At 34.1% G+C, this 14703-nt stretch overlaps 1 protein-coding gene across 1 annotated transcript in view; it reads right to left on the bottom strand.

Annotated features, from left to right (window-relative positions):
* Polr1B (RNA polymerase I subunit Rpl135) overlaps window positions 1–14703 on the bottom strand; it is a 53014-nt gene that overhangs the window by 15298 nt on the left and 23013 nt on the right. The window contains exons 9-12 of the mRNA XM_069826688.1: window positions 9202–9330; window positions 6744–7231; window positions 3400–3507; window positions 1804–1980 (exon numbers count right to left, since the gene is read on the bottom strand). Of these exons, the coding sequence (XP_069682789.1) occupies window positions 1804–1980; window positions 3400–3507; window positions 6744–7231; window positions 9202–9330 (902 nt within the window). The remainder of the gene's footprint in view (window positions 1–1803; window positions 1981–3399; window positions 3508–6743; window positions 7232–9201; window positions 9331–14703) is intronic.

Here is a 14703-nt window from a genome sequence, read left to right on the forward strand (position 1 = left end):
GACGAAGTGAGAATTTATATGCATCCTGGTAACAACACTGTTCGCAAATGGAGAAAAAAAGGGGGATCATTATGAATCTTTCTCAGTAAAGTGACAACAATAACAAGGAGGTTCAGCATTATTCTGAACTAGCATCAAGTTTGGCCTCTGTATTGAAATATGGAAAGACTTCGTTTTTGTTGACATCATGTGTGTGTTTGAATATGTGATGTCAATTATGCATAATCTTGATCATTAATGACGCAACTTGACAACCATTTGTTGCATAAGAATTATTTACTGATATAGAGGGAAAAATTGGATCGGTGTCGGTTAGAGTTCCCGAGTAGCTCAGTGGTAGAGCGTTGGTACGTTAAACCAAAGGTCCCGGGTTCGATACCCGGCTCCGGAACAATTTTTCCCTCGAAATTATTCAAATCAACTTTACAGGGAGTTATACCTGAAAATCTTGATTTGCATAATACACGTCACTGTTCGTCAACAGAAAACCACAATTTAAGTCACACGGAGTTAGTGTGCACTCGAAGTTGGTTGCTTGACGGTTGTCAGCCCACTTTGAGGTCTGTGGATATAGAGGGAAAAATTGGATCGGTGTCGGTTAGAGTTCCCGAGTAGCTCAGTGGTAGAGCGTTGGTACGTTAAACCAAAGGTCCCGGGTTCGATACCCGGCTCCGGAACAATTTTTCCCTCGAAATTATTCAAATCAACTTTACAGGGAGTTATACCTGAAAATCTTGATTTGCATCTTGATTTGCTATTTACTGTTCGTTTCTTATTCTTTTAGTAACTAAAATAAATTACGATCATGTTTCAAGCAGTTAAGGGGTTAGGTACAGCTTAGAGCAGTAAAATTTTTGGAAATATTCAACATTTTTTTCCTCCATTACTGTACCTTGTACAATAATGAAAATTAGTATGTATAAAACACTGTCCTGCTATATGAAAAAAATATTTTTTACAATTTAAAAAAGATTAATATATATATATATATATATATATATATATATTTTTTTTTTTTTCCCCAAAATTCAAAATATTGGCAGTTTACTGTGCAATAATGAAGTGTTTCCCTCTTAACTCAAAAACTTGTTAGCTTTTTCATGTTCTCTCTCTCTTACTTATTTTATTGCTGAAACTCATGTTTACAATATCATGCTCTTTCAACTACATTCCCTAATAAATAATATATATTTTTTTATTTTGTGTAATAGAAAATACTGATATTTGACAATTTTTTAAAACAAATTAATTTTTTATCAGATAATCTATCAAATGTAGAGAAGTGATCTTGCATCATATTGTAGATATGACATGCATAATTACACACAAAAAATGTCATCACAGAATGTTGCATAGTTTTTGAGTTATGTAGGAAATGCATCACTGCACAGTGAACTGAATTTTGAAAAAAGAAAAAAAAAATTTAAATAATTTTTTTAAATCGTAAAAATATTTTTTTCATATAGCAGAAGGACAATGTTTTACATATACTAATTTTTATTATTGTACAAGATACAGTAATGGAGGAAAAAATTTTGAATATTTCCAAAATTTTACTGCTGTAAGGTGTACCTAATCCCTTAAAGAAACCACATCCTAAGTGTTCGTGTCATACCTGCTTAAGATGTCCCTTTTAATAACGACACCTGTGGCTGCAAAATTCATTTCCCTTAATCTAATATGATACTCTCATAAAAAAAAGAAGAAAAATGTATGTTTAATTATAGCACTTAAAAAAACTCTTCATTTTTGTGACAGTTTTAGAAATACAATAATTATAATTTATAGTTTCTATATACTTACAGTGTATGCTATAACAGCAACAATGGCATTGGTACCCATTGCAAATTCATCTATGCCTACTAAGTCATAGTGGCCTGGTCTGAAAAGTGGGCTTGCTGGAGTTTGGAGCCTGTAGAGTTTTGTGTCTGCTTGCAGATGCCAGGTGTGACATGGAGTGCCCATAGTTTGTTTTCCCATCTAACCAGAAAAGAAGAAAGTTATCTTAATATTACAAGCTTCTTTTTAATTTCCATTCTACTTCTTTCCATATTTGAACATTTCAAATTACAAGAGAGACAAAAAGCTGTCAACAACATTGTCGTTTTCTTCTTGTCATTGTCATCATCTACTGCCACTATTGCAGCGACAGATGCAACAATTTCTAATACAATTTATAATAAAGTGTTCATTCGTACATGTAAATATTGTCATACAATCATACAGATTAGAGACAGTTTCATGCCTATGTATAGCTGCATGCAAGCACAAGATCTATGAGGGGAACAAATTTCTTTTCAATATTTCCGTCTTTACTTATCATTTACGTGAATACATTGATGTTAGCCTTATTATACATTATTATAATTGAACCAACGCTTTCGTTTTAATTAAAGCATCATCATGTCATTATTGTTATTTGTAATGAACACTATGTTGACGATTTAATGTAATTTATGGATTCTAAAGTTTAATTAAAAGATATGTTACCTTATTACATTGTGCTAAACTTTAAGAACATGTTGAATTAAAATTAAACAGATTAACATTATGTAGATTATAAAATAATTTAATGAAAATAACTTATTATCAAATTTAAGTTTATAGATTGTGCGATAGATTGTTGTTGTTTTCTAATGCCAGGCGTTTGACAATAAAGTCATTTGACCTCTTGAACTCCAATATTTTTCAAAGATATTATCATGGTCAGCCACTGAAGCACAGATTTTGAGGTATTCCGAATCCATTTCTTGGTTTGAGTGTGCAATAGATTGTGAAATTCTCCATAAAAGTGATTTGTATTAATGATAAACGATAGTTTTTTTTTACGACAAAGCATAACAAATATGTGTTCATCGAACAAGTTGGCTATTACAAAAAAAAAATGTATACATAGTCAAGATATTTTTGTTTAATATAAGTCTTTTATTTTTATTTGGATGTAGTATTCGATATCATGAACAGAGACGCATAAATGCGAAAAATACATTTAAAATAAATACGCTGCAACATAACAACTGGTTGGAGTAGGGTTAGTCAAACATGTGAGTGAAGTAATACATACTATATTTGTTCATGTTCAGATTGGGTCTTACATTGAATACATTATAGTCTTTTATTTCATGATGAACTCGCTTTTATAGTTTAATCAGTAATGTGTGCCTCTATACACAGTAAAACGCCTTAGCCGACTGACTTATGCCGGTGGCTCTGGTGCATAGCATCCGATTTCCACTATAAATGAATACTTGCTATTTACATTCAGAACTCTGCAATATCTACATAAAATATTTCACATTTAACTCAAGGACTTTTATATACACTGTCATTTCAACAGAATATGAACCACTGTCAATATTATATTTTTTGTTTTCTCTATCAGATGTCAGACTTTCTTACCTGGCACTGATACATATTTCGTGGACTTTGATTGCTGTCTGGCAATGGAATAAGACATGCCAAATTGCTTAGGAAACTAGTGTCTGTAATTTCCTGATGAGTAGTTAGCTGTAACAAATGAAGTAAATAAAGTCTTAATTCTAAATATTTCAATACAAACTTAATGATATGGGATAGTTAATGAATGCCTAGATTAGCTATTGTTCGCCAACTTCATTATTTTATCAATGATCTGACAAAATTCCAAGTTCAACTCAGTAAATTTCTTCAAAAATTCCTGTAATTAGAAACATTAGTAGGTTTGTTTTATTTCCCAAAGGATCTAATACTGAAGAACAAAGAATATAGTAATAAATTTCATTCCAAAACACACTTTCAGATTTCCTGACTCAATGACGTTTAGTTATATAGTGTTTGGCATTAGAAGTCAATCAATCAACTTTCAGCTGTTCTATACAAGTTTCATAAATATGACTAATATATATCTCCATATCTGCATGTAACAACTGAACAACATTTGTTTTATAATCTAGAAATATAAACATGATGTCTTTATTAACTGTGTACTACTGCTATGAGAAAAAAAATCTTGGTTTTTGTCACCTAGAACAGAACACTATGATAATTTCCCTTATGGGTGTATATAAAGGACCACTGTCATTAATATATATTACGAGGGAAGACTGGAAAGTAGCACACAATTCTTTTTAACAGAATATTATTTTGGTCTGGACTTTCAAAGTTGGGAGACAGTTGGTTTTCATCTTGTGCTACAGACAGCAATGGCTCAATCGGGTGTCAACCTGGCAGAATGAGTGGTTACTGCTGAGTAAAGATGGCGCATTTGTTAGCATCGTCTACGTGTGAAGAGCAGCTCAAAAATTGACAAGTTTGTGTCGTGCCTTTCGAAATAAACGCCCTAACAAAAATACTGCAAATGTCAGACTTCTTTACAACAATGCTCGTCCCCATGCTGATGCTTCTGTTTGTGGAAAAATTGAGAAATTTGGTTCGGATATGCTCAAAGATTCTCCCTGCAGTCCAGACCTCACACCAGACTTAACTCTTTGGACCAATGAAAAAATTCCTAGGAGGCTAAAGCTTCGGTTCTGATGATTAAGTGAAATCAGTCATGCACAGGTGGCTATACTTCCAAGAAACAAGAGTGCTATGAACGAGGTACATAGAGCATTGATTATCCAAATACTAATTAACCGAAACATTGGTTAACCGAAAGCGTTCCAATCGGCAAGTTCAAATTTGGATGCACGCCATGTAGAAGTTCCGCTAGCGCTGTTTGCGAGATTTAGCGGCAAAGGATAACTCTCAGCTCTGAAGCAAAAAAAAAGGATTACTTTTCCTAAACTGTAAGCCTACTTTACTGGCCATTTTGAACTTGTCAAACTAGGTTAGTCAGTTCTTTGTATTATTTGTAAGACGTGTGATATAAAATATATGTGCAGTTTTGTGTTTAATATCAGTGTTTCTTTGTTTCATACTGCTCCTATGATACCAGTACAATTTGTTTTCATAAATGATCGGTTATCCAAACACCCCGTCCCCAATTGTTTTGGATAATCGATGCTCTACTGTATATGTTGTTGTTGTTTTCTAATGCCAGGCGTTTGACAATAAAGTCATTTGACCTCTTGCACTCCAATATTTTTCAAAGATATTATCATGACCAGCCACTGAAGCACAGATTTTGAGATGTTCCGAATCCATTTCTTGGTTTGAGTTGCACAATGGGCAGTTAGGGGACTGATATATTCCAATTCTATGCAGGTGTTTGGCCAAACAATCATGGCCTGTTGCCAATCTAAATGCAGCTAGAGACGATTTTCGTGGTAAATCGGGAATTAACTGTGGATTTTGATGCAGAGAGTTCCATTTTTTCCCTTGGGATTGAGTTCTCAAATTTTGTTTGTTGAAGTCTAAGTCAACATGTCTACTGTATATTCAAATTGATGTCACGATGAAAGAAATGCGTCTAGAGACTTAGTCTATATGTCGAAAAATAGATGAAACTTGTGTTTTTTTTTTGTGAATTTTTTTCTTACTATTAAATATTTTGGAAAAAAGAAAATTGTTGTGTATTACTTTCTGATCCTCCCTCGTATAAAGTAGTAATATTTGCATATTATACAGTCATGTGTTTACAGCAGAAGTGTTATAAAGATACTGTGGCACACACAAAAGTAAAAGACTTCCAGAAAGACAAAAGAGTAGATGGAAGGGTAAGTGAGGTGTTGTTAGGTACTGTGGGGAGCTCACGAGATCAGCCCTGGTAGGAATGTGGAGTAATGTCAATCCTACATGCAGGAAACATTCAGCATAACACCACTCTTGCTCGTAGAAAGTGACGTAACGAGACACTACTACCTACATTATAGAATTAACCAACATGAAAACATTCGATAACTTTTAAAATATAAATTAACAGTTTTAACTTATACAACACACCGACACAGAGCTAGTCTCAAACTAGTTGATATTTTCAGCCACACCATGTGACGACAGTGATGTCATCTGTTTAGTGTCAAACTCGTAACAACTTATCTTATCTCTGGTCAGTTCTAAGAAGAGCGGTGCTCCATTCATCAATACCTCCCCGCACCTAATAAAAATACACCTCGCAGAGACTTTCTTGTCAGCTCCCCACAGTAAATGGGAGGATGTAGTAATGACTAGAATAGAGTGGAGGTACTCTGTGAGATTGGTGCAGAACTGACATGCTCCATGATGCCTGATGGACTGATTGTGTGTTTATATGTTAATTGTAAAGTAAACAACACATTTTTCCTAGTTGTTTACATAGTTAACATCTTATAAAGTGGCCTATCTAATGTGAAATGTCGCTGTGTGATTACTAGAGCTATGAAAAGGGAGCAGTTAAAGCTAGTGACGGTACAGAGTATAGCTGCGGAGGGTGGAATGGGGTGAATTTCCCCTACAACTTGACATAAGCAGCATACAGTCTGTATTGCTACTTACGTTAAGTTGTAGGGGAAATTCACCTCATTCCGCCTGCCGCAGCCATACTCGGTACCATCACTAGCTTTAACTGCTCCCTTTTCATAGCCCTAGTGATTACACTTTTACAAACAACACTTTAAAATTGTACATTTAGCATAACTTTACAAGGGAGTTAATAAGAGTTTTTGTGTCATGTTTGTTCTTTTAAAATTTAAGGCTTTGTGATAGGCTTCCTGAAAGTATAACATTATTAATACATTTTAAATTAGATGTTGTTAAATAATGCTTAATTCTTGCCAATAAAGTCATTAATTCTATTGCTCTCCAAAATTTTTCACACTATAACAGAAAGATTATTTTAAACTGACCCCTTTATGTGCTTCCTCAGGATAGATACAGATGTCCAAGTAAACTTGCTCAAATGTGCCTATGAGTTCAACTTTCTGAGCAGATAAGTTGATAACAGGACGCATCATTCGAGCTGGTGTAGTAAACAGAAACAGACCTGGAAATTGTCCACCCTTCCTTCTCATTGGTACTAATGCAATTTCTAATGTATGTGGCACTTTCTTTCCACTTATTTTCAAAAGACGTAGTTTATCCACTAATCTTGGAGCTTCAGATTCCTCAACATGTCCCAACACTCGACCATCAAGCAATACAATATAATGTTTACTGTGATTAAGAGGAATAGTTGTAATTCCAGCAAGAGGTATCATTCCAAAGGACACCAATACAGATGGAATATTTTTAACCAACTCAGGGTCTGGCACATCTGTTACTTCACAATATTTAGTCAAATGATTCAATAATCCACATGGTGCCCCATCAGGCGTGTGAACTGGACAAATAAATCCTGAAAGAAATAAAATATTTATATTATTATTATTCAACAGAAAGGTATTACCACATCCCTTGTGATTTAACACAAGGACAGATATAAACTATAATACCTCCCAAAATGATTTTCCAAAATATGAACAAATTTTGGCAGAACATCATATATTTTTTATGTTCATAAAATACATTTCAATACTGTGAATTGCAGCTTAGAACTTGACTAGTGGCCATTCTCTTAAAACATACAATACATACAGTGTGTATACGAACAGATTGCAAAGATAGTTTGAAAAATATAATATACAGAGTGGATACAAAGTTTCAATCCATTTTTGAGTAAATGTTGGAATTTCTACATTGCTTCAGATTAATTTATTAGTATGCTGAATATTGAAGAACGAGTAACTATTGTCAATGCTCGACTGCGCGAAGTGCAGAATTTACACATAAATTCCGAAAATAGGCACCAACACAAGCAAACACTCAACTCCTTGCCCATAAATTTCAGAGGACAGGAAATTCTGCCGATGAGCCATGTTCTGGTAGACCTTCAATGCTCGAGCATTGCAGAATGTATTTGAGAAGCCATCGAGAGGATCCTTCAAGTACAAGTCGTCGTTTAAGTAACCAGCTAGATATGTCAAGATAAACTGTTTTGAAGTTCTTACCGAGAAGCAACTTATCACATTCAGGTGTTGCACAAACTAGACGATGAAAATTATGCAGCTCATAGGCAATGTGTTATGATTTAATTGAGGCCAAAAGTAAATGTATGACTTGGGTTCATAAAAACCACTGTTTATGGAAGAATTCCAGAAGCATCTACAGCAATTTCTGGTGACATCCTTACGAATGTCTTTAGGACTTCATTCAAATGTTGGACACAATGCTTTGAAATGAATGGCAGTCACGTTGGATTACAATGAATTACATACCATAACAATAGCCCTATATACACTTCATGTCCGAATAATCATTATTTCATTAAAATGGATCGAGACTTTATGTCCACTCTGTATTTAAGGCAACAAATTCTTATTTTACTTTATTTTTTACACTCCATACTATAGGCTAAAATGTTGCCTTTTGTGTAGTCACAAATTTCCCGAGTCTTTCTCTTTTGCTTATAATTTACATCAAATGATATAAGTTCACCTCAAACTAAATATTTCACACAAACTTAATGTCCTAGGGTTTAAAAAATATACATAAATTACTTGGGTCAAATTAACGTGAAGTTATCTACATAGAAAGCTGAACAAGAATAATGGTCTACACTTGCAAGTTACATGTTGCATTTGATAAAATTTTTATGAAACACTTACTTTATTAAGACTGTATATTATCAGAAATCTGTTCCACCAACTTTCATAAAGTTACCTTACTGATAAACCCAGAGAAAGAGGGAGGGAGGGAGGGAGGGAATGGAAAAAGAGGGAGAGGGAGAGAGTTGTTATGATGTGTCTTAAGAACTTAACAGATTTCTATGTGATATATATCTATCTCTATTTCCTGATGACATAAGGGACAGTTTGGTGTGGTGACTGTACAGGTTTTACATATATACATATTATCGGTCTTGATTAAAGTTTTCATAGAACTGCCCTACTTTGTGCCTGCTAGTCCTTTTATTACTTAAGATTTGTTATAGAAACAAGTTTCATTTGTTAAATTGAAACTAAGTTGGTAATCTACCTTAGATGACTAGTTTCGGCTTAACTGCTAGCCATCTTCAGAATTATTTTATTAATTTAGTTAATTTTTATTAATGTATTCAATACGATTTTTTCAAGTCAATTTTTATCAAGATACATTCCTAACAAGAAAAATTTCTCGTGGAGAATAAAATAGTGCTTTCAACAGAAAAATGTATGGGAACAAAGGGAAAACATGTAATGATATTTCATGTTGGTTATATTGGTATGCACAAAGTGTTGCGAGGCTTTTCTTAATGAGAGTGTCTTGAATAAAATTGACAGTTCTTACCCCATGCTTCAGGCAGCAACTGTCGTGGTTCTGTAGATCTCATCTCTTGAAAGAATGCACCTCTGTGTACTGATCGAAAGTGGGACATATAACGCATGCGATTGATATTCTCAGCCACAACTGTCAGACCTAAAAACAAACAAAAAACTAACAATACGAAACAACGAAATTACAAGCACACAACATAGTTCTGATTGGGGATGGAGGGGGAGGAAGAAGAATAAGAGAGAAAAGAACAAAAATTATCAAGAGGAAGAGAAAACTAAAAGTGAAAGTATTGTAGTAGTTTACTACTGCTTAATGTTTCCTAAACATCTGAACACAGAAAATATTTCACCACAATCTCAATTACAAAATACACGTTCATATTTAGGAGACTACTGTCACAAATATTAAATTACTTTTGTTTCTTGAAGTATGTAGTTTATTGCCTGACTTCTAAACAGACTATTTTTACCTAATGATGAAATAAATTTATTGCAAAAATAATCTTTCCCTTCCCTCGCTCATCACTAGAGCTCGAATTTTTACGACCTAAACATTAGTATTGCAACATAGTGTAGTTCAAGATCAGCAAATATTTTCTCTATCTCAGAGTGGACCAATGCCATAAAGATGTCCACAAACATCGCAGCAGTATGATCTGTGCCAGGTCGTTCCTTCCAAGATCAAAACTATCGTCATCCAGGATGCAGCAAAGTTTTGGGTTATTGCCCTAAAGGAGAACTACTGAGGAACAATTGCCACCATAAAGTGAGAAGCTCCATCGCAACACTCTTCGGAAGGCAAAGTGGGAGGTTTACGAAGAAGTGCACTGCTTGGCTGAGAATGGGTCAACGAGAAGAGCAGACATTATAGCCATCGATCGCCAGAATCAAAGAAGCCTCATTCTTGACCCCACTGTCCGTTTTGAGAAGGATGATCAACAGGCCAATGACGTTAACAATGAAAAGAAGTCTATTTACAACCCATGTTTTCCTCACTTCAGTGAGAGATACAAAATGAATATTAATACATGGGAAGTGAAAGGACTTCTTTTTGGCGCTAGGGGAACTTCATTTAAGTTAACCAAAACCATTCTCCTTTCTCTTAAATTTTCTAATGAGGACATTAACAAAATTTGTCTAATGGTATTCAGAAATTCATTATCCATTTTACACAATCACTTGTATAATAATACGTAATATTTTTTTTTTACTTCATTTCATTACTCTTCAATGTACTTTTATCTTATGTTTCTCCGAAATCAAATTGTACTTTATTTTTAAATTTATCATTGTTCCGTATTCTCGCCACAATCATATTGTATTTTTAATTTAACCTCTGCTTTGTATTCTGGATCCTAGTGGTCAGCCGTAGATGTCGGCCAGATGTCCCAAATTGTGGAATTTGTGTGTATTGTCACTGGATACTTCATTACAGTCTGGTGAACAGTGACTCTGAAATCTATTCACTAATTCTTTGACAAAATCTGTGTCGCATGGTTTGCACAGAGAACTATTCTTCTCATTCAAGTTACAATGTGTTTAGCAAAGACTTTAAACACCAAAGCAGTGTAAACCAGGCATGTGCCTGCTTAGACACAACAAATGATATATACTATTTTTTTTTCTCTTGTACAGAGGAGGGACCCAAAGGCTTGCACTGCAGCCTGAGGCTTATTGTGCTTACCACTCCTACTCTATGAATGATTGGGTAACCAAATGGCCGCACCCTTATGCAAGTACAGCACGCCACACCATGAACAGTGCCAGTATTCACACTTGCAGCCTCGACTCGGAAACATCTGTATGTTTGACTGTGAATCTTTCAATGATGGATTTTATAAAAATTGAAAAATTGTAAACTTAAATTTATATATTCTTTTTCCACAGTAGACATAAGACAAATTGTATTATATACTTCTTAATTTCAATTCAGGAATCCGCCCCTGAGCACGAGTTCTACTCTTTTAGAGGCGAGCTAAAGTTTTTCTGTTTATATTATATTTTATGTTACAATTATTAGCAAAATAAATAAAGAAGTAACTAAGTAACTATGTAAATAAATAAATAACTAAACAAACAAACAAACACACCGTTTGAAGCTTTGAAGTCTGAAAGTCCCATATGCAGTGCTAAATGGGCTGTTTTAGCACGAACCATTGCACAGTGTTTCCTAGAGGCATAAAAGCTGGCCAAAAATACTAAAAGCCACTTTAACACTTTTTTTTACCAATTTTTGGTACCAACTGAAAGATAATATCATATTAACAATATATCAGGTCTACTTGCTTATCTTAGGACAGTGTTTTCCAACTGATGGCTCGCGTTCCGCTGGGTATACTTGAACAGTGAAGTGGTAGACCCAGTTTTTTCCTCCATAATAAAGGCGCTTAATTTAACACTTTATATAATATTATTAGTATTCATTGAATTAATCTGTGCATTAAGTATTACAAACATTTTACGATTATGTTCATGACTGTTTAATAGTAACTTTTTAATGGTTGTTACACGTTAAAGTTACTACACTGTTTATTATATTTATTACGGAGGCACTTAATAAATAATAAATTCTAAGTGAGCACGTACACAATACAGATTCAGAAACGCTTTTAGCACTTTAGTATGGTAAAGAAAGTTCACTGATCACTGTTACTAGTATTGGTACTGTCCTCCCCTCCGAAAGTTGTGACTGCGCTTGCAGTAGGCCTGAGCCGTTCCTTGTTTGTTTCAGAACTCAATAGGTTTATGACTTCCACGTGTGGTATCCTTTTCTTGTATTTTGTTCGGTTCTCTTGGCGGAAGGATGTTATAAAAGGATCAGAGGTGGCAAGGAGTCGATTGAATACATCCCGATTAGTGGCCTCTCTTGAAATCTTTCTGGCATTCTGTTCACGAAATTGCTTAAGGTGGTTATACCCTGCTTCTTCCGACATTTGTCCAATTGAATGGTAAATTTGCAAAACGACTAAGTCCACATTTTGGGGGTTTTGAGTTGAGAGCATGATTATGTTACTATGTGCAAGGGTCATTGTTTAGTAACAGAACGACTTTAATCCACGACTTTTGTATAGTTTTCCTTAGCAGCAGAATGTTTGGTTAAGGGGTAAAACGAATTTAGTCCTGGTCTTAAGTTGTTTTACCTGTCAAGTACTGAAGAAACTTACATAATATGTAATTTTAATTATACAATCAGCTGACAAAATGTTTTTTGTCTGTTATCATTGGTAATTCTTCAGTTGAGAAAATTTATTACGTTTGAAAAACAGCATGAAAATGAAAAGCAATATGTTCAGTAATCGTGCTAAACTTGTAGCTGAAGTAAAAAGTACTACAAAATGAAGCCAAGTTAAGTATCTAGAGAGAGAGGATTTTCTTGCTGTCACATTTGACTACATGAAAAATGTATGCTTGCCCAACACCAGTTCAGGATATGTACTACTATCGCCAGCTCACCGTCTCAGTTTTCTCTGTGCACAGCATGAAAACTAGTGAAATGTCGTTTTGTGTCTACCATGATGGACAGGCCAAGAAACGTCTTAATGAGGAATGTAATTTTCTCCCACACACTACTTCGATAACTATGTCACATCCAGTATATTAAAGAACTGTCCGGGACAAAATAAGAACAGCCCACTAATCAAATTTTAATGGCAATAAGTGTTCAGAAACATTTCTTCAACATCATACTTTTCTCCATTAGAGGTCTGTGCTCTTGTGATTAAAAAATTGTTCAAAATAATGTTGTTCAACAATTGCAATAAGGTTATTTTATGATTTTGGTATAGGCTAGATACATTTAGTTAAACATGTTTATGTGTCAATAACCCAATAATTATGATGCAGAATTGAAGTTAATTTGCAGAACAACTTAAGTCCTGAAGATAATTAAATTTTTTACAACCTGAAGAAGAGTACAAAAGTATGAATTTTTATACTAAAAATTTTTCTCTTACATATAAAAAAATTATATTGTAACAATATATGGTTCAGCGAAGTCAAAAACAGTTTTCTTTAATTTTCTCAAAACTACTTCTAGGGACATAAGTCGTTTTGTAAATTCACCATTCAATTGGAAGTAATGCCTCGGAAATAATAGTCGAACCATGAATGTGTATTTTATGTGCAGTGACAGGCATGGGATACCAAGAATACAGTGAGACAAATAATCTGGCAGTCTCAGCTGCATATTTTTCAAATTCATTTGTATTTATTTCAGATCCACAGGATATGGTTTTAAGTATAATTCCACATCTGTGGATGAGATTCCTATCAATGCCGGTTATTTCTGCACTTACTTTATTTTTGCAGCAATGTTAAATTTTTCGCAATCTCTGCAGATTTTCTTACATTTTGAGTTTTTCTACGCTTAGACCTACTACTGCTCTCCCCAAACTTTGCCTATGGTCCTCCTCTTTTCTGTAGAGTAGGTTTTATAGCATTTGAATCACATACAAACTCTTTATCTAACCACTGCTCGTTTTTTTTTAAATCCATAACCCATCCTGTTAGATTTATCGATTCTGCGAAACAAATTAATGCAAAAACGACAAACATGTCTTTTTAACAATTTAATTTCAACATGGGAGACTTCTAGATCGATTTTTGTAATAAGAAACTGCAATACTACGTCTTTCTGTTTCTTACGACCACTTTTTTGCTTCTGTAAAGTATCAAACAATTCTTTTCTTTTGCAACGGTACTCCATTCTGAAACCAAAATAAATGACTAAAACTTTGTTATTTTTACTTTTATAACTATCTGATAGCCAAATTGAACATAGATTTGCTGTAGAGAAGAAATTAACTGATACTGAGAATATTCGTATTTTAGATGATTAATTTGAAATACGCCAATACATATATTTATCTAAATTTTATCAAAAGGGGCAAATATGGGCAATTTTACCTTTCAAGATCATCAAGTAAACATGTCAGGCTACACGCTGGTCAAGGAAATAACACGGGGCAACGTGAGGCAATTTTTGCTGGTCTGCATAAAGACCGAACATAAGGAATCACAAAATAAAATTTTACATAATATGATTATGATTCCTCAGCGAAGCATAATATACTTAATCATTATAATAATAACGTATTATTAATTCAGGAATATAACTCTAATAATCCATAATAACATTTACCTGAAAATCAACCACAGAAGTACAAAAAATAATAATTGAAATTCTAATTGAAAAACACACAATCACAACACAGCAAAAACGACACTTCATGCACTACTTTCAAAGGTTCGAATACAACTGCGTAGAATTAGACCTGCTACGAGGGTGGCTGTTTTATGACCGCCAGACCTTGGAGATAGTTGGCGTATATTGCAAACACCATAAAATTAAAAGTGAAAAAATCATTTTTGGCCAGCTTTTGAGCCTCTTGGAAACACTGTGCATTGTGCCATCGATTAGTGTATTTGAAGCACGGACTTGTTTGAACCATTTTAGTAACGCGTTTTCTAACTTTGGAAACTGAACCTCATGTACACATTTTCGTTTGCCGCTTTT

This window comes from Periplaneta americana, chromosome 5, assembly GCF_040183065.1.
Source record: "Periplaneta americana isolate PAMFEO1 chromosome 5, P.americana_PAMFEO1_priV1, whole genome shotgun sequence".
Lineage (NCBI taxonomy): Eukaryota > Metazoa > Arthropoda > Insecta > Blattodea > Blattidae > Periplaneta > Periplaneta americana.